At 43.1% G+C, this 20,503-nt stretch overlaps 1 protein-coding gene and 1 long non-coding RNA gene across 8 annotated transcripts; one reads left to right on the top strand and one right to left on the bottom strand.

Moving 5' to 3' along the window:
* Positions 1 to 20,380, top strand: AKTIP (AKT interacting protein). Of its 7 annotated transcripts, none has more exons than XM_081015364.1 (11): positions 1 to 179; positions 7,537 to 7,654; positions 8,277 to 8,482; positions 11,455 to 11,519; positions 11,603 to 11,703; positions 14,486 to 14,574; positions 14,672 to 14,770; positions 15,503 to 15,610; positions 17,189 to 17,249; positions 18,345 to 18,506; positions 19,329 to 20,380. In XM_081015364.1, the coding sequence occupies exons 2-10, from the start codon at positions 7,613 to 7,615 to the stop codon at positions 18,489 to 18,491; spliced, it is 918 nt and encodes a 305-aa protein (XP_080871490.1). In that variant the 5' UTR covers positions 1 to 179; positions 7,537 to 7,612; the 3' UTR covers positions 18,492 to 18,506; positions 19,329 to 20,380. The 7 variants fall into 7 exon arrangements, with proteins under 7 accessions (XP_080871490.1, XP_080871489.1, XP_080871494.1 ...); XM_081015363.1 differs by having other exon boundaries at positions 19,326 to 20,380; XM_081015365.1 differs by lacking the exon at positions 1 to 179 and adding an exon at positions 313 to 465 and having other exon boundaries at positions 19,326 to 20,380.
* Positions 5,516 to 7,530, bottom strand: LOC308482344. The gene is made up of 2 exons (XR_013989238.1): positions 5,806 to 7,530; positions 5,516 to 5,651 (listed from the first exon to the last, which is right to left on the bottom strand). It is a non-coding gene; the product is annotated as an uncharacterized lncRNA (long non-coding RNA).
* Positions 20,381 to 20,503: the final 123 nt, after the last annotated feature.

Below are 20,503 nucleotides of genomic sequence, written 5' to 3'. Positions count from 1 at the left end.
TTACTATGGTAGTCACAAAAGGATGGCGGGGAGGGGCTTGTCCTCTGATTGGCCCGCGCGCGGACCAATGAGAGTGCCCAACCTCCGCCGGAAATCCGCGGCCAAAAGGATGAGTACCTAGCCCCGATGGGTGCAAGCTGGGAGGAGGAGCAGCGGCTGGGGCAGGCGAGCCGATCGCGGTGAGCTGGCGGAAGGCAGGGGGTGCGCGTGGCGAGGTGTTCTTGTGTTACCTGGAGTCGCGGCCCGCCCGCCGTGAAGTCGGTGGAAGGATGGGCGCGAGGGCGAGGAGTGCGCATGTGCACTGCCCGGTGCGGCCTTTGCAACGGTGGCTGAGGAGGACCAGATTTCTCTCCCCCCGCCCGTCCTCCTTCCTCTCCCTCAGGAACGCGTTTGTTCGAGCTGACAGCCCGGCCTGCGCTCGAGGGCGGTGGCGGGCGCGGGAGGTTTCCGCCTTCGAAGCTGAAGGTCTGCTGAGTGGGGAGGGGACGGCGAACGGGGGTGGGGATGGAGGGGAAAGAAGGTGGGTGCCCAAGAGGTTCTGGGGCTCCCGAGGCAGGTATGACGGGTCTCACCTGGCAGGGCTGTTGCCTTGGAGGAGGGAGGAGGGAAATGGTTCCGTGGTGCCTCTCGGTCCACCTGGCCTGGCGCCTGCACTTTGAGCCAGCAGCACCTTGACAAGCCGAAGTCCAGCAGGTAGAGCCTTCCCCCTCCATCCCTCCCAAATTGCCAGCGAGGGGATTGGAAATTAGGTGTGGCGGGGGACGGACGGACGTTCACCTGCTGAACTTCTGCTAGCTGGAAGGCACATATGCAAAGGCGCCCGTGTTATCCCTTCCTTTCCTGTGCCTTTTGAGCTAGCAGCTTAACAAGCAGAAGTTCAAAGTCTTGCCCCCTCCTTTCCTGGCAAAAGAGTAACTAAAAAATAAAACTTCACCTGCTGAACTTCTGCTTGACATGCTGGTGGCTCGCAGGAGCAAAGCCACTTTTCTTTAAAAAGTGGGTGATGCTCTTTTTCATCTCTCTCTCTCCCTGTGAGGCGCGGGGGGGGGGGGGCTTCATTTGTTGAGGACTTGGTTGCCATACTGCTGGTACAAAGGTGCAGGGCCATTCAGGGTACCAGCCTTGGCTCGTCATTTTGACAAGTGGCTCAGCAGGTGAAGCTTCCCTGGCTTGATTAAAATTAACACAATGGAAGAAAGGTAAGCAGGTGAGTAAGTGTTTGCTTGTCAAGATCCTGGCTCACAGTGGCAAGCCTGCCTTTTAAAAGTGGTATGCTAGAGTATAAGGTGAATTTTTTTTTATATATCTCAATGAGAAAAAATTAACTTAGATGCAATACTTTTTAATTTTACCTCTTGTTACTATTTCTCTTATTAATAGTAGTATTTGAACTTCAGTTGGTGAAACCTTCTACATCTCTTCCCCCCCCCCCCCCACCCCAAAAGACAGCTTATAGACATGAGAGGCTGGCACAAAACAAAATGTGACATATTCAGAGCAAGGGAAAGAAGGTGAGAAGAGGCTAGTCATTTGAAGCCAAATGTACCTGAATGGTGCCTCCTTTGTGGAATTGGAAAAGATGTTGGTGAGGAGCACTTGATGGACCAGTGGATTTCCTTGCGAGCCAAAAGAGCAGGTATCCACCAGCTGGGTGATGGAGGTGGAGGGGTGGGGTTAGAGGTGCAAGATGAGTTTTGGTCCAAAAGGTGTTGCATTTCTGGGAAGTTAAATGGGGTGAGTGACTCATGAGTAGAAGGGGTCTGAGTAAAGTACAGTAGTGTCTCCCTCTGGGGATGGAAGCTCTGCTTCTGGCAGCTGGTGAGGCTTAGGTGGAGAAGGAATTGGAGGTAAAGGGGTTGTGTGTAAACAACATTGCTGGGGAATGGTTATTTCTGGAGGGTGAGGAGAGTCACCTCATAAGGGAGAAATGGAGAGTTCATTTCTGGTTTAGGGGTTAGTAGGGTAAAGGTCTGTGTTGAATGCTGGGTTGTAATATGACTGGGTACAGGAATGCTCTCCAAATGATGGAGAGACAACATGTTGAAGAAAAGGTAGCTAGGAAGTTAGCTGGGTTAGGGACTTAGGTTGTTGGATTTATGTGGCCTATGTTGGAGAACCTCACTTCTGGTGAGTGAAGATAGATGTGAGCTTCAAATTCTGTGCTGCTTTGTATCTGCCACCCATTCTGTGGCTTTTACACAAAGAGCTATTGTTCCTAAGAGTACTGTTCTAATTCTCTGTGAATGCCTCTTGGGAGGTTGTGTTGTTTCCTTGCTGATCAAGGGTGCACCTGTGTGGGCTTCACATAAGCACCTGGCTGGCTGCTGTGTTGGATGAGGTAGACCTCTGGTTTCTTCCAGCCACCCAATCAGTAAGTAAATTAAGTCAGTTGAGTATATTGGTAACACAGTCTGGGTTGAAATAAAGAGATCCCTACCACTAAGCCTGCTCTCAAAGATGTATGTGGTTTTTTAACTGTAAGCTTTCTCACCCCACCGTTTTTTTGCTTATTTTGTTCTCGTTTTCTCCCCTCAGCTCTCTGGGGTTTATCTGCCTGTGAAATGGTTGAACTAAATGTTTAGGCAGCACCATTTCATCTGACCTATTTCGGCTCCTCTCTTCATCATTAGGGAGTTCATCTGCCTTGGTGCATACCCTTGCATATTGCAACCAAATCAGTTAGGTGGACAAATATAGGTGTCCAGAATCTGACATATAAGAAGGGTTGCTATAGGAGATTATTAAGAGGCACTGGGGTGGGGAGGTGTGACAGCATTTCAATGGACCTGGCAGACGAGTTTAACCTGTTGCTATTTCTCAACTAGCCTATTTTTATGTTGCATGCTCATAAGGTGAGCTCATGCCTCTTTGAAGATGGCTTGCGAAGAGTATATATAAACTCAGAGGAAAGGAAAGGAGAGCCATAGTGGGGGTCATGAATAAAACTTGCTAAAATGTACAAAGAAGTGGATCATGAATACAGGACAGAGAGGGGAAAACACTGGAGAATCTGCTATTAATTTTTTGGGGATGTATTATGAGCCCTGCTCAAGTCCCTCTGAAATGAAGAGAGACTGTACAACAGCAAATACTGACTGCATTGTTCAGAATCCAAGGTGTTTCATGGTTGGGTGTGCTTGTTAGTTCCCCTTCCTTCTCCTGTGAAACATACAGTGCCCTTAGCAAGAGTTTGCCCTTCAGCTGTCTGTTTAAAACATGTGCACAGTTAATTTGCTGTATGGTCCATGCAGGGAAAGAGTATTGTTAGTATATGCGCTTTTGGGTAACCATATTTATTTGTTCAGGAACTGCTTCACACACACTCGTTTAGCATTAAAACCTTAAGCTAGTGCCATGGGAAGCACACATACGGTGTTCCTTTAGTTGTAGTTCATATATGGCATGGCTAGCTATATGAATTATAGCTGTATTGGTGTGTGTGTGTGCGTGCGCATGCAGATCTATGATAACAGGTTGGATAATTAATAGACCTAAGGAGGAGGATACAGCTGGATATTCATTTGGTATTGTTTTAATCACCCAGTGGCAGAAACAAAACAATTTCTGCCTCTTGAGGGGATAGTAGTGGTTTAAACCCTGTATAGAAATTTCAAAACAGATTGTTTTGTGAAATTCTTGGTAAGTACTGGTTGGGAGAATTCCTCCCCCCCCCCATTTTTTTTATTCTAAATCTGCTCCATCCTTGAACCTAACTGGGTTCTTGTAACTTCCCTCAAAATCACTGAGGCTTAAGAACATAAAAGGGTGAGTTAAGGGCTGCAATCTATAAGAGAACACTTGAAATAAAAGTGGAAGTTGTTGAGTGCTAGTGTTCAAGAGCTTGTCAACCTCCTTTGACTATATTACTGAGTTTAACTTGTTGCATATTATAGAACATGAGACAGTAGCTTGAGAGCAGCATATATATCTGGAGCTTGTTGAGATTCCCTTGGAAGTATTGTATACTTTATTCCAGGATTGAGAAAAAGCAGTGGATGCTAAAGTCAGGTTACTGTACAGACTTTTCTGTTTTATAACAGATCTAGCAGAGGATTGCCAACTCTGAGCTCAAAATCATTTTCTAAGCTGTGTTCCTTCTTTTTGCAGAAATGCGAAATTAGCTATACTCTTGGCTAACTTGTGTTAACTGGGAATGGTGCTGACTGGGACTGATGGTAGTTAAGAAGAGCTTGCTGGATCAGGTCAACAGCCCATTTAGACCGGCATTCTGTTCTCACAGTGGCCAACCTGATGCCTATGGGCAACCTGCAAGCAGGACCTGAGTGGAACAGCTCTCTGCCCACCTGTGATTCCCAGCAACTGATATTCAGAGGCATACTGTCTCTGACAGAGAAGGTTGAGCAAAGCTATCATGGCTAGTAGCCATTGATAGCCTTATCCTCTATAAATTTGCCAAATCCTCTTTTAAAACCATCCAAGTTGGTGGCCGCCATTGCCTCCTGTGGGAATGAGTTCCACAGTTAGTACTTCTTCACACCGTGCATAGTTTATTTTATCTGGCCTGAACATTCAGTTTCACTTGATGGCCATGAGTTCTAATGCTTTAAGAAAGGGAGAAGTAGTTAAGGTCATCTTGTAAACCACAGAGCTTTTGTGGTGGAATAAAGCCACATAAAACAGGATGTAGTGATGGAAACCTATTGAAACAATCTATTGTCCCTTTGGGGAGGGAGATATTATTTAGCCAATTAGCTTACTAGGTTTAGCATCAAAATGATAAGATTGGGTGTACTAATGAGAGTACAAAATGTAAAAGCACATGGAGATCTGGTCTCTCAGCCATTTCGGAAGCATCCAGGGTATGGGAGTGGTCATCATTTCTACTCTTAAGATCCTGTAGTGTTGAATGCTCTTGCATGACAAGGTGTGTAAGAAATTTGTTTATATGATCTCACCTCTGTTTTCCCTGCCCTTGTTAAATGCAGATTGGATGGCTTTAACATGCTTTTTGTGGGGCTGCCTTTCAAGTTTGGAAACTTCAGCTAGTACCAAATATGACTGCCTAGTTTTTGGTGGGTGACAGGTGGCCAGAACATGTGACACTGATTTTTGTATCTGTTGCACTCGTTGCCAGTGTATTTCTAGGCCCAGTCCAAAGTCCTGGTTGTGACCTTTAAAGCCCTCCATCAGCTGAGGCTGGGTTTCTTGAAGGACTGCCTAAACCCCTGCACTGCTGCTCATATGTTGAGATATACATTCAGTGTCTGCTGGTGAAGGCAAACAGGCTGGCAGAAACTCTGAACTGGACCTTTTCAATGGTGGTCCTAAACTTATGGAATTCAATTCCTGAAGAGGCTAGAGACCGCATCCTGTGTAACTTTCCAAGCTTTAAACATGGTATCGGAGAATACCTGCTTATTGGAATGTGGATAATTTTATTGTGGTCCTTTTACTCACAATGATTCTGTTGTTAATGTTTGGTTGTGCATTTTGAGTAGCTGTTTATGGTGTGGATGTATATTTTAAACCTGATGCAAGCTGCTTTTGTAGAAGATTTCCTTTAAAAAGTGGGCTATAAAACAAAAAAAGATTTTGTTGAGAAGTGATCAAATTGGTTCTTCTGCATTTGCATACAAAAACCTTCTGTAATGTATCTGGTAGAGGCATACTGTATTCAGTTTAGAGATCAGCTTTAGGATTGACATGTATATATGCCTCATCAGTTATGAATAACTTAGCATTTACATTTTTAACAATTCACCTTGGTGTTGATATATAGATTAGGATTAGCACTGTGCTCTCGCTGCTGCTTCCCCTGGGAAATGGGGAAACTGGGTTCCACACCTATTAGCTGATCAAATCAAAATTATATTGGAGTTTTCATTAGAGATGTATGAACTGTTGTGGTAAGAATATAGTTTTTTCCATAGAAAAGGCTTCATGGGATACAAACGCATTAGCATATCAGCTGGGATATATTTTAAGAAGGGGGTATCTGAAATTGCCTTTGTTGTTTGGTGACTGTCTTGAAAGCATGACATTAATGGTTGATCAACACAAAACTTTAGTTCAGCATGGGGTGTGTATCAACAACAATAAGTACAGTGGGCCAACTTGCTCAAACAACATAAAGAATACTCAGTTCCAACAAGATTGGCTCATGTATGTGAGGCCTCATCTGCTCTGTGAGCTCTGTGACCCAGGAAATGTTAACTCCAAGTGCTGATGTAATAGGTTTATCTTCTAAGTATACTTCTTAATTAAAGATACAGAAGATTACTAGAAGAGTAGCATACAACAATGGCAGGACATGCTATATTCAGATGCTGAAATCTCATTTTCCTAATGCTAACTATTTAGGAAGTTAGAAGAGTGGTAACATCTACACCATTCTTACTTTCTAATGAGCGCAATGAATTTGTCCTAAAACCCTTCAAGTAACCATGGGTCTATTAGATGGGACTAGAAAGAGATGTACAATAAGGTGACACTTGTGTCTTTTACTGTTCCTTTGAAGCCTGAGTTGCAGTGAGTCATAGTATACTGTAGTAGATTACTTTGATAATCTATTAAGGGAGAAGTTTCATGCAATGATACATGAGTTGTTCCCACTGACAATAAAAATGCTACTTGGCCTCTACTGCTTGTTTTCCTGAGGATGCGACTACATGTTGCAGTTAAAACACGAGGTTCCTGAGTCCACACCATAATGCGATGTGGGGCATTTGTGAGAGGGGGTGGTCTTTAACTCTTCCCCACCTGCTATATCTGATCTGCCAGTGTTGCTTTTCGAGACTGCTGCACATCATTTGACTCCCTCTCTCCCTCCTTCCATGTTCTTAAACCAGGAATAAGTAGGGGGGGCAGGCTGCACCCCCTGTTCCTGTGGCTTCTGATCTTCCCTTTCAAGTGCTCCACTCCTGCATTTTTGTCATCTTGCCAAACAATGGTTTGGAAATATGTGTTTCCTAAGGTAACGCCCTGTGCTGCCTTGTGGAAGCCCAGCTGAGTGCAATAAATACATACTTCATATATCTGAGAATCGAACTATGTGAGTGACCCTGAGCAAAATTGTATAACTTGAATGCTGAAATTGCACACATAACAACACCAACACCAGCACCAACAACTAAAACAACTAGAAGTTCCTTTCTCTGCCAGAGCTTTGCTGATGGTTTGACTCATGATAGCAGCTAAAAAGCCCTTGGTTATACGGGTTTTATCTGGATAGCTTGGGAAGGGCTGTGGCATACTTGGTGCTGTCTGTGAAAACAAAGGTGAGGTTACCTGATTAGGTCCTACTCGTTTTTAACAAAATATTCTCGAGTGCTTCACAAAGATAGATACCGTGCTAGTCCTCTCGCTCAGCTCCAGTAAAATATCACAGGTAAAACAACCTGTTCAGTGGCCATGAAACCGTGCTGCAATCTTGAAAGAGAATTGGGAGGGTATGTAGAGACTATTGACAAGTGGTTTAGGTTGTATAACATGTTTGGGGTGTCTCTTAATATTTGGGTGGAATCACAATATGACCAACAGGACACTGATTTGGTAACTTCACTTTTTTGTTTCTAGGGCAGAAGCTAATCCCAGAAAGCTGGCTATCTGGGTGGCATAGCAGATTTACCACCCTCTACTCGGAATACACGTTATGAACCCTTTCTGGAGCATGTCTACAAGTTCTACACGCAAGGTGGGGTGTGGCTGACTGCAAGGCAGGCCATTTTGAGTTGATGAAATGTGTGCTATATGACTCTCTCCCCTCCCCCTTGGGTTTTATTATATTCTGAAAGAGTATCCAAAGGATCTTTAAATAATATATGCTAATCGGAAACCTGATGTGGATTAAAAATTACCATCATGGGATCCACTAGAAAGGAAACTTGAATGCAAGAAAGCTCAGCTTAATGTTTCAGTTGAACTATAATCACAGGCCTTCTCAGGGTGACCTTTCTGATTACATTTTCTCCAAAAGTGGGGATTGCTCACAAGAGATTTTGGATAGTAGTTTAAACAGATCATCTGGTGAGGCAAATATATATGTGGACCATTTTAAAAGCATACTTGGGTGTGTTTCTTAACTTGTGGCCAGATCTCAGCCAGTTCCAAAGTTGACAGTAGCCAATTTTATATAATTGCCAAATTCAACTAAGCAATTGGATATATCATAACTGTTTGGACTGGCAGGATATCTTTTAAGTCTTCTGTTCAGTACCCAAACTGGAGTGTTAGTGAATATGAATTGGAGTGCTGACCATTGGATACAACTGGAACAATTACCCCCCCCCCCCCGCATGTTTTACATTTTCTAACAGAGATCTGAAACAGAAGAAAAGGCTCTGGTTGGCGAGCTGAAGAACAGTCCTCCACGCACCACTCAAAAAAAGCAGCTGCCTTCGATTCCCAAAAATGCTGTGCCAATGACCAAGCCTGCTTCACCCGCCCTTTCAGCGCAGTCTACAAATGGGACACATGCCTCCTATGGACCTTTCTACCTAGAATACTCTCTCCTGGCAGAATTGTACGTTTTTGTGTGTGTTTTCGGTTCAGAAATTCCTTATCAATGCTTATTTTTCATTATAATAGTCTGTTGAGGCCAAAAAGCAATGTTTAAAATAAACAATGTGTTAGCTGGTTTTGCATGCTGCATTCACTTTGGTGGCAAGTGAAGTGAGGCAGTTTCCTGAGGGTTGATCTTCTGTGCAGGAGCTGAAGAGGGATTCTTTGAGCAGCTGGAATTATGTGACATTTGTTTTCAAATGCTCCTTGAAAGTGTGGAGAGCTGCAATTGGCCAATTGTTAATATGTAGTATCTTTTGAGGCTAGTTATTTATAGACTCAATATACCGCACAATAAACAAAGTATCTAGGTGGTGAAAGTAACACATTCATAAAGCAGTGTAAACATACTTAGTATCGGTAGTGATACACAGTAGCCAAAGGTTGAGCTATAGGTCAGAAAAAGCCTGTGGAAACAGAAGGAGCGCCTGAAGCAAAGTAACCAAATCATCATCATCAAACCTTTTATTGGCATCACATAAAACATCCAAAACAAATCAATACAGAATTACCACTTCCCCAGTGGCACAAAACATTTGCTAAAAGAAAAGTAGGCAGAGCAGTCTATCGTCACAAAGTAACCAAATGTGCTGGCTTAATAGAATGCAAATTCCCTTCCATTCTTCAAGGTTTGGGGAACCGTTTGTGCTGCTGTCTTTATTAGAGCAAGTTGCTTTAAAAAAGTCATTAGGTCCATTCCAGTCTTTTTCACACTGCATTGTGCCCAAGGGATATGGAGTGGGACTAGGCAAATGAAGGGGTAACACTATGCCACATAGGATTTACCTGGATGATTCTCATTCAGTTCTATGGGACTAAGTCAACAGGCCACAAAGTAGGGCACAGTTCAAGGAGTGCAAAACTTGCCCCTGGCAGTAGGGGCCCAGGCACTCACTACAGGGGCCTCTCAGTGGAGAACAATACATTGCTATGTGCAAAGCACTCACATAGACGTATTATGTCACCAAAGTCTCCTTTTATCTGGCCCAGCTGCACATCATAACTGGTAGTTCATTAGCAAAATTGTTGAAAAAGAGATGGCGTTAATAGCAGTGTATTTCAATACATGAGAGGGACAGCACTATATGAATAAGAGTGGATCTGTGCGATTCTCTCTTCCACTGTGTGTGAACTCTTGTTATCCTGTAGTAGCTTTTGCTCTTGTAAAGATGTCTGTTGTAAGCTGGGACATAGCAAAAGGGCAAGTTGGATTAAGGCTGCCTTCTGCCTTGCTGGCTTACAGCTGAATGTGTGGAGCCCTTTCATAAATTGTACAGCTCGCATGTGGATCTCCTTTGCAAAAATTGCCAAGTCTAGTGGCTATAGTTGTGAGCCTGCCTTTAGAAGGGGAGACAAGCCAGCTTAGTAAACGAGAGTACTTTCCTCATGCGGCTGTAGAACCTGAACCAGGAACAGAAAATGAGTGTTATAAGCTTGCAGAGTTTAAATCATTTTCTGTGATTCAGGCTTTGCTGGGGGCACAGCTGGTGACGGGGCTCATTATTGTTCTGTGGGCAGGCTTTGTTCAAGTAAACAGGCTTGCATGCTTCAGCTACTGAAAAGCTTGTTGATGAAAGCTTATTTGAGACACACTTGGCAAAATGCCGCCATGGCCATCGCTTTACTGTCATAGGATGGCTGGGTAAAATTCCATTCATTAATGCTGTGGTGTTGGGAACACAACTCTCTTGTTTTCGCAGTTGTCTTTCAGCAGAAGTGAAGGCTTGGATCTCTTCCCTTAGGACTGTAATCTGGTCATGTTATGTAATGTATACCAGAAACTGTGGGGGAAAATGATCAAAAGTCATCCTCCAAACATGTGTGAACTTTGTCTGTAGCAGCCAAGGAGAGCACAAAGGGACAAGCTTCTGTTTTACTTATCTGATGCATTCATTGTCGCTGTTCCTATAACTTCATTCAGTGTGCTGCAGGCAGGACTAGAAAGCAGTTTTATGTATCTACCCTTTACCTGAAGGTCACAGGGTAGAGACATACATAGTCTAAACCAAAATCAAATAAGATTGAAACAAATGCACTTTGTTTACAAATAAAATCTGCAGGGACAGAAATTAAATTGTCCAATATACCCCTCACCAAATGCATCAGTTACATCAAAAGCCTCATCCACTAGGAAGCTTCTTTGTGTATCTGAGTGATGGAAAGAGAGATTGACTTTAGCCTTATGGAGTATGCTTGCTTTGTTGCATTTATACCCCGCCTTCATTCTATCATAGAACTCCATGTGGCATATATGGAGATTCCCAGTCTCCCTTTCAGATGCTGACCAGATTCAGACCTGCTTAGCTTCATCAAGGTTGCTGTATTGCCTGCCTTCAGAAACCATAGCCCTGCCCCCTTCCCACACTTGCATTTATGGTTTGTTCTCATTGCTGGCTTCTGTCTTGATGCCTGCTTCCATTTCTGTGCCTGTCTTTTACTCTGTCCAAGTGAGTCCCTGAAGCCAATAAAATAGCTGGCTGACTGTTTTGGTTTATTACAAGCTTGCAAAGGCCTGTCTGATATTTAAAGTGCATTTCTGTTGCTCTTGCAAGTGGGTTGAGTGTGGCTGGCATTGATTCGGCTTCTCTGATGTCAGAAATAACCTTTTTGCAAAGCCTTGACTTGTACTGCCTGCTGGTTCAGGGCAATGGGGAAACATCCAGTCCTGAGATTCACAGGCAACTCCTCTAGATAAATTGGAGTGCACTTTGGCTGTGCACATGTGGAAGGGGAGAGGCTTTCAAGTCAGTGTCTTCCTGTTGCAGGTAGGCTGACTGGCTTCTGAACGTTTTTGGTGGTGAGGAAGAAACATCCTTAGCTGTTTAAGTAAAAAGATCATGGGAAAATTCACTGTGTACTCTAATTGAGAGGCTTTGAGTAGGGGTTTGTGTATGCCACTTTAAACCTAACTAGATGGATTATGTTTCTTTACAGCACGTTGGTTGTGAAGCAGAAGCTGCCAGGTGTCTATGTGCAACCTTCTTACCAATCAGCATTAAGTAAGTATATATTTCGGGTTTTCTTCCTATAGCAAAGCTATTTATTTTTTACATCTCATCATCTTTCTTTTTTTCTTTTGCAGTGTGGTTTGGAGTAATATTCATAAGGCACGGGTTGTACCAGGATGGTGTGTTTAAATTTACAGTCTACATCCCTGACAACTACCCAGATGGTGACTGCCCGGTAAGTATCAGTAGGCTGAAACGTTCATCATTTGTGGACTTACTTAGATGGCTGTGGGGCATGTGATGTTTCTCTTCCAGTACAGGACTTTGCTCAGCAAGCTAGACCATGGCGGAACAGGCAATTCTGGTTTGCATAATAAATACTTTGCATTTATAGAGCTCTTTTAAAACATTCAGGAGTGCTTCAAATATATTATTATTATTGCAGCCTTTAAGGTAGATCAGTATATCTCCATATTGCTGGTGACAGCTATTATTATTTAAGGGTTTGGGTTTTTTTTACTCTGCATTCACCATAAGGTCTTAGGGAAGGTTACAACAATTTTAAAATCAGTATTAAAATCTTTTAAGGAGAATGGGGTGGCTGATAAAATACATATGCAAGGCGAGTCTTTTAAAAGAGGCCCTGTGGAACATGTGTACTCTGTATCCATGAGGCCTCTTTTAAAGGACTCACCCTGTAATAGTTTGCCTAAGGGCACCTAGTGCATTTGTGGCAGGAGAGATTTGAACCTTCTCTTAGCTATTCATATGACGCCAACTCTAAAGCTTCCATTTATTGTCAGCAGAGGGCAATTTCTTTCTTCTCTGGTTGTACCAAGTCTCTGTTCCTAGCAAGTGAGATTGTTTCAGATTCAGCTATGAGATTTAGTTATCTGTAGAAACATCTGCCTGCCATAGCTTTGTTCTCTTAGTTAAATGATCTGGCCACATCTGCTGTGCACAGTTATGTTTTTATTGCTTTCGGAGATCTGCTTTTAAAATCAGACTTCTTGGATTAAACAGCGGAACGTTCTTGTTTACCAACTTCAGTTACCTCTGTTGGCTCTGGCAGATCTCAAAAGGCAAGAGAGTCAGCCAAGCGTGGATGTTTTTATGGCAATGGGCAGAGCAGCTTTTGGCAGAACACAGTGGTAGAGGCTACTTTAAGCTTTAAAGAGAAATTAACAGTGCTTAAATTTAAAAGGCATTTAAATATTTAACATGGTATCTACTAGGAGTGTGCATGGTCAACAAAGTTTGTCTCTTAACTGTGTCACTGCATTAAAAAAATATTGCGGTCTGTTTGAGTTGCTCTGTGCTCCTCCGCTTGATTCTGTTACTAAGTGTTCTGAAAGATGATGATGATGAATTAAGTGTTCTGGGCTTCACTGAATAAAAAGAAGCCTGATTCTCTGTTACTTGCTCCCCGCACCCCTCCACTAAGCCAATCCACATCCCTATGATCCACCAGCAGCACATTTTAGCCAATTGTAAATGCTTTTAGATTAGGTAAGTGACCCCTTAGCCAAATGGTATCCACAAGAAATTAAAATAAAAAGTTTTTTGACCAACTACCATGCATGCCCCCCCATTCCTAATTGTATTGCCCCTTTCTATGGATATAATTGTAAGATGCATTGAGAACAAATTGTAGCTGAAAAGTGATGTACAAACTAGATTTAGTTCTGGTTTCCCAGGAAATGCAATGCAATAGTCATTTATTTTAGTCCTTTATATCCCACCTTTCAGGATACAAATCCTCTTGTGATACCTTAACACAAAACATTAAACTAGTTTAGTAAAGCATTACAGACTCATTCACATAGGACAGATGATTGATCGCTTTGTCAGGGGACTGGGGAGGTGGAGAGAAGGTGCAGCTGAGGCAGGCTCTTTACCTACCTGGAATTCAGTGTGCTCATGGAGAATTGTGCCTTTTGAGGGCTTGCATTCTCTGAAGGTACATCTCTGCTCCCTGCTCACCCATGTCGTTTAATTCATTAATACAGTGCCAGCCCAGAGCTGTCTTTTCTCTAGCTACCTACCACATTTGCTGAAGCCATCAAAAGCAGCAACACTAAGTGCATTTCAGAGGCTAATTCTAAGAACATGCTGTTCAAAAGCAGTTGTGGAACCACTGCAGAATTTAGTTATATGTAGAAATATCTCCTGTATTGTGCTTGGATACAGCTCCACTCAACATTTCCCCTGCTATGTATATGAAGCTTTTTTTCCTTTTTAATAATAATAAATAATTTTATTATTCATACCCCTCCCATTTGGCTGGATTTCCCCAGCCACTCTGGGTGGCTCACAGTATATATAAGAACATACGAAAATATCAAACATTAAAAACTTCCCAGTACAGGGCTGCTTTCAGATGTCTTCTAAGTCAGATACGGTGGTACCTTGGGTTACAAACACTCGGGTTACATACACTTCGGGTTACAGACTCCGCTAACCCAGAAGTAGTACCTCGGCTTAAGAACTTTACCTCAGGATGAGCACAGAAATCGTGTGGCGGCAGCGGGAAGCCCCATTAGATAAAGTGGTGCCTCAAGTTAAGAACAGTTTCGGGTTAAGAACGTATCTCTGGAACGAATTAAGTTCGTAACCCAAGGTACTACTATAGTTGTTTATTTCCCTGACATCTGCAGGGAGGGTGTTCCACAGGGAGGGTGCCACCACCGAGAAGGCCCTCTGTAACCTTGCTTCTTGCAGTGAGAGACGCTCCTTCAGGTATACTTTTTAAGCTGCCTTAGGAAGGCTTTACTCTGAAAGGTGGCATATAAGAATAGGCACCCTTTCATGCTGCATGTTATCAAAATGTTATAGAATATTGTTCTAGGTTGGTAACTAGTTAGTTGGCTGAGCTACATAACAATCTCTCCACTGACCAAAGAGGGAAGCATTTTTAATGCAAAAGGTTAGTTCTGCATGCAAAGGGGTTAATAGCCCACCGGCTAATCTGTAAGGTTGGTTATCAGCTTGGTTTTAAAGTCTCCTTTGTCTTTCAGCGCTTGGTTTTTGATCTGCCCATCTTCCACCCGCTAGTAGATCCCATCTCAGGTGAACTGGATGTGAAAAGAGCATTTGCCAAGTGGAGGTTAGTGTGATGTTCTAGAATGCAAATATTGAACAGAAGTTATGTTTGGGTGCTTCACTAAAGGTGCTGCTGTGGTTTTCTTCTGCTTCTCCTAAAGGCGAAACCATAATCACATATGGCAAATACTGATGTACGCTCGAAGGGTCTTCTACAAGATTGACACAACCATTCCTTTGAATCCTGAGGCTGCTGTGCTGTGAGTTACTATCAGGATTGAACTTTCTAGAACTTCTCCAGGTTTTCTCACAAGTACATGGATATTACCAAATGTCATGGATTTTCCTATATGCATCAGTTCCAGAATTGTTTTTTAGCTGCAAGTTCCTAGAATTGGCTTCTGACATTTAGGCACACATATGTGAGGGGCCAACCTGGATAGGAAGATAGTTTTAGTGTGGTGTGGGTACATGGCAATTTATTCTTCCTCTGCACTTGTGATGTAATGTGTCCTGCCCTGTAACTAACATCATGCATTTGGGCAAAGAGCTTTGTGCTTTCCTGATAGTTGATAGCTGGGAGGTTGTAGGTATGTGACCTTTCTCTATTTTGCATTGGCTGTGGCAGCTTTCCTCAACCTAGTGCCTGCAGATAGCTTGGACTACAAATAAGAGCTGGAGATTATAAATGTTATAGTTCAAAACATTTGGAGGACACCAGGTTGGAGAAGGCTTGCTGCAGAACAGGAGGCTCACAGTTTAGCCTAATTATGCCAGTTGGGTGGAAATGGCATTTTGTCTGGGCCTTTCTCTTGTCTTAGCCTTGGCATTGTGGCTAGCCCAACTCTTGATATTAAAGCTTTCCGAAAAAATAAGGCACTGTTATCCTCTGTGGATAAAGGGAGATTACAAATCTCTGTTCTTCATGCATTGATAAGACTGTTCTGATTTCATCTAATGTGTCTCCTTTTTTGTCTTGGTTTCTCTCTTAGATATGACAAGGATATTCAACTTTTCAAGAGTAAGGTGGTTGACAGTGTGAAATTATGCAGCAGTCACTTATTTGATCCACCAAAAATAGAGGATCCCTATGCAATTAGGTAGGAAATTGTACTACAGTTGTAATGTGGCATATCAGCATTCTCAGAACAGCATAAAGTCTTAAGATCAAAACACCTCTGCAACTAAAGTTTTTAAGGTACTTGTGCATCAAAAAAATGAAAGTTAATGTGCTCCTATTCACTTCTGCAACACGTAAGCAACAAATACCTGTTCGTGCCATGCCTCACTGGGAGAGGCTGTTGCAATTCTGCTGTGGCCCCGGCAGGATGTCCCCATCCTCCCTTGGCTTTGGCATGGCAGGAAAAGGCACTTCCACCTCCTCTTGCTGCGCCAATTCCCAAGAACTCACCTGTGTGGCCAATCACAGGCATTATGAGGGGGTAGGGCTTGGGAGCAGAGCCAAGAGGGAACTTTTTCCTTCCTACCTACTCCCTGGGCATATAAAGCGTACTGTGCCGGAGCCCAGGCAGTAGTCGGCACTGGATTCCCCTCCCTCCTTTTCAGGGAGTAAGATTTGCCTTAATTTTTGGAGGTATACCCTTCCTGGACTTTGCTATGGATTACATTGGTCAGTGTATTTGGGGCCAGGGATGAATGTTCATTGCAGAGCAATTGGAACCGTGTATGAGTTTTGCCTCCCTCATAGCAATTGTCACGTCGTCTTTGTGGAAAAGGCATTTGGTTGGATCCTTAGTACATGTGGGCAGAGGGTAGGGAGTCCCCCTGCTCTGCTGTCACAGGTATCCTCCTAAAGGAGCCTGGGGAGTCATTTTATGTTCAGATATTCCACTCAGGATTGGATGGGCCATAGTCCATTGGTGATATTGGCAGGTTGCCTGGATACGATGCACGTTGCAGGGTTACCCTTAACCTTAGTCAACACCGTTTTACCATCAACCAGCAGACAGACTGGTTGATCTTGGGAGACGTACCTAATGCCTACATCAAACCGCCCAACATCTGCAATCAATAAAATTAAGACCTTATTTTATTCCAACATGTTGACCTCTCTTCTGTTGTATGGCTGCATGTGCTTTCACCTTGCCACTGGCTCCAGTGCTGCTGGGCCTGCAATGCATTCCAGACTCTTTTGTTGTGCTTGCTTGCAAACTGTGTTCTCTCTTTCCCTTCACCTTTCAGCTGGGATGACTTCACCGTCACAGCAGCCCAACCTTCAAATACTGTTTTAAATTAATCCTCTTAGCATAAATAGAATACGTTTTGTAGCTGAAGTAAATTTACCGAGATTATCTGTTTAGCAGCATTCCTCAACCTGGTACCCTCCTAGATGGTGTTAGATTAATACTACTACTATCACCCCCAGCCAGCATTGTCAGTGGTCAGGAAGTATGGGAGTTGTAGTCCAAAATGTCTAGAGGGCAGCAGGCTGGGAAAGCTACTGTAGAGTGAATAATTACTTTGCCAATTTTGTTGTTCGAAGTGTGTAAGTAAGCACAAATACTTGTGGTGTCCCATAGAAAAGTGGCCATTTTCATTTGTATTACTTTCAGACTTATTGCATGTCTCTTAAAACAAATTTCTGTCATACTATGGAGACATTTTATTTCAATTTTGGAGACCAGTTACAGGCTTATGTTCTTCTTATGTGTTAACAGTTTTTCACCCTGGAATCCAGCTATACATGATGAAGCTAGAGAGAAGATGTTGACCCAGAAGGTACGTAAGAGGGATTGAGCTTGCTCGAAGTAGTTGGATTTGAAAACAAGACATATTGATTTGCTATGAAGCACAACTGATAAAAAGTTCTATGCAAATGAAATGTTTCTATAAAACCTCATCTCAGACGTATGTTGGCAGTATCGTAGTCCTAAAGAGTTAGTTGTGTCTTGTAAATCAGGTTGTGCTGGCCCTACAAAGTACATCCTGCACTTGGGAGGGAAGTGGTAATTGTGTTTAGCTGGCAGGCTGGCAACATTTTAGACATGTTTGGGTTTTCCTCCAGGAGGAGCTTAATCCTCCCACATACCTCCTTTGCCCAGAAGACTTTTTTCAGGGTGGCTTGGCTCACTGTTGGTGGTTGGCATTGTTGGGTGACTGCCAAGACCCATGTTCCTCAAAGAGGCCCCCTGCCAGCTCCTAGAGTCTCCTTGTCCTATTGGTTCTCTTTGCTGTTGCTGGCTTTTTCACATGCTCCTTCTGTGTGAGCAAGTGGTTAGGGGAAGAGTGCAGTAACCTCCACAAGCCTTTACTCTTTCTTCTCTCTTGGATACGGTTGTGATTTAGAGAGGCAAGTGGCAACAGAAGTGGTGAGGAGGGAGTTTCTAGGAGCATCTTGCTCAAGAGCCCCCTAACTCCTGGGATCGGTACTGAGCTGGCTAATCTCATAGGGTAAGGTAGAAGTGACTGAAGGAAGAAATCAACAAGCTTTTTAAAAACAAACATCTTCCTTAAAGTAGCAAGTTGGCGTGTCAAAGTTTATTGCGATAAAGGCAGGGCTTTTTTTCAGCCAGAACCCACCAAGGCTCAGTTCCAGCCCGCCTCAGGTGGGCGCAATTTCAAGAGAACAAGGGAGGTTTTCATGGTGAGTTCCGGCACCTCTTTTTCTAGAAAAATAACACTGGTTAAGGGTACTATGCTGGGGTTTTTAAAAACCACATTTTCTGCTACCTTCTGCACCTAGAAGCCCTTCTGCTGGTTAGAATTCAGAAGTTTATCTGGACTAAAGTTTCTCTCCATACTGCCACCACCCCATCTTCTTAAATAGGCTCATCCACCAGTCAAGTTATTAACATTCATGTTTATCATTGCTAGGGTTACATGTATGTCTTTAGAGTTCTGGAATTCTCTCTGGGGCTGGGAAGGTCTTATTTCCCAAAGCCCTCAGCAGAGCTGCTTCCACCCTCAAAGGCTGGACCCTACTCACTTACCCATTCAGACTGGTGGATGCACATATTATAATCAGACCGTGTTCAGGTAAGAGCCCAGACTGCCCTCTTCCTGGCAGTGTTTGAGGTGCATGTGGATTTTTTTGATATGTGAAATCTGTAGGGAGTTTGTCACACTTCTACATTTTTACTTACTTTATTTAAAAGCATTTTTCTTGCTCTGAAGCTGATTGAGGCTCCTCCCAAAGGAGGGTCAATGATAGGCCTGGACAATGTCCAACCCTATTCAATGAAAATAACATACCATTAAAACGGGGGGGGGGGGGGGAGAAATAACTATTGAAGCATTTTGCCACTGCTTCCTCTGTGGCTCACATGTACTTGAGAGAAGGTGGAGCTCAGTCTCCGCTGTTCCTGTGGCAGCAAAGGAAGTTTGCAGAATGCTGCTACTTTTAAGTCAAAGCCTTAACATTTTTCATCACATGCTCTTGCAAACATCTCCCTCCAAGATGTGTGGTTTGCCTAGGAGGGAAAGGGTCTCTCTTTTTATAGACTTACCTGCCTGTTGCTTTTTTGTAGGAAGGCACATCCTGACTCACCTAAGCCAGCCAGGTTGGGCATATTCCCATGACCTGTACATACTGGCAAAGCTAACATGCTGGGAATGGGGATTCTTGCCGAATTATGCCTCCCTCCCTCCCTGCCCCCTTTGAACCAACCCACCCTCAAGATCTTTTTTAGAATCAGCAACATGGTGCATGAGGAAACAGAATTGTGCATGTACAGTTGCGTGCGTGGGGTTTCTTTTCAAGTATGGCTGATGTGAAGCAGCCCTTGCAAAACAATGGCATTCATGTTGAATTGAGAGTACTGAGTTCATCTTAATGGCACTCTTTCGTCTTCCTAGAAGAAGGCAGAGGATCAACAGTGCAAAAGCATGCAGGTGTCTGGCCTGTCATGGGTGAAGCCTGGCTCGGTTCAGCCTTTCAGCAAAGAGGAAAAGACACTACCTACTTAGTTCCTGTGAATGAAGAAGCACTCAACACTTTCTGCAGGAAGAGGGAATGTAATGGAGAGCCAAACAGCAAAGCAGTGGCTTTCCTTCTTGACTTGGATTAGTAAAGAGTTAAATGGTAGCAATGACTCAAGTAAATCTGCTCAATGGGATTGCTCAGACTCTTCGTATTTTACCTATGTTTTAACTGCAGGTTGGAAGTCGCTCTTAAAAAGGCTGGACTCCAGTTAGTGAAGTCCACCCTGGTGGGTAACGAAAGCCTCAGCGGTCTACTATCTGAGGCTCTTCATTGGGTTACTTTTAAAAGCTTTTAACATTTTCCTTCCAGGGGTAGGTTTTTTTAAAATGTAAAGAGCAGGTGGGAAAAATACTTTCCAGAGGTAATCTGTGTTTATGTAAACTAATATAGCAGAGTAAAATACTATATTTAAAACTTTTAAATGCATTGGTTTCTATTGTAAATACATTAGGATATGGAATTTGTAAATAGTTGGTTCTGATTCCTTCTAGCCCTTTTAGGGGCAGTGAGGCTGAGATTGGCATGTATGATGTGTATCTAATTTTCCTTCCTCCCCCAAATAGATATTGTCACTACAGGCTGCTTATAACATAACTTGTTCAACAATCTTTAGACCTACAACCCAACTAGCAAATCTCAAAGGATTTTCAAGAAAATATATGTATAACCCTTTTTTCTTCATGCGGTTTGCAGGCATCTTATACCAGTGGCCTTAAGATGTGTCAAAGTAATGTTAGAGGCAGCCTTAATTTGCACATTAGTCAGGACTGTAGAGCATTGAGCTTTTTACCACTAGAAGAAAAATTTGTGCTCTTCATTGTGCACATTTGTTGATTTAATAAAATCTGTAAGGAGAGCTAGGTTGGAGACTGACATGACTAATGTGTTAATAGTGGCATCTTAAAATAAAAGACCAATCATGGTAAAATGTGTCTTGTCACTCTTGTTCCTGGGAAACATTTCAGTTCATCAACTTCAGAATTAAACAGAAAGGCCTCCTTGAAATTTTGGTCTGATCACTATGGTTAGTAAACATAGGTTGTCCCAAGAC

The sequence above is a fragment of the Podarcis pityusensis genome (assembly GCF_964106645.2).
Source record: "Podarcis pityusensis genome assembly, chromosome: 8".
Taxonomy (NCBI): Eukaryota; Metazoa; Chordata; class Lepidosauria; order Squamata; family Lacertidae; genus Podarcis; species Podarcis pityusensis.
The sequence above is the reverse complement of the archived record's forward strand: the minus strand, read 5'-3'. Positions and strand labels throughout refer to the sequence as shown.

Bases quoted from the DNA above. Each gene is read 5' to 3' on its own strand.
- AKTIP (XM_081015364.1), top strand. From the start codon at position 7,613: ATGAACCCTTTCTGGAGCATGTCTACAAGTTCTACACGCAAG. The intron at 7,655-8,276 runs GTGGGGTGTGGC...ATTTTCTAACAG, and splicing joins CTACAAGTTCTACACGCAAG to AGATCTGAAACAGAAGAAAA. The intron at 11,520-11,602 runs GTAAGTATATAT...TTTCTTTTGCAG, and splicing joins TTCTTACCAATCAGCATTAA to TGTGGTTTGGAGTAATATTC.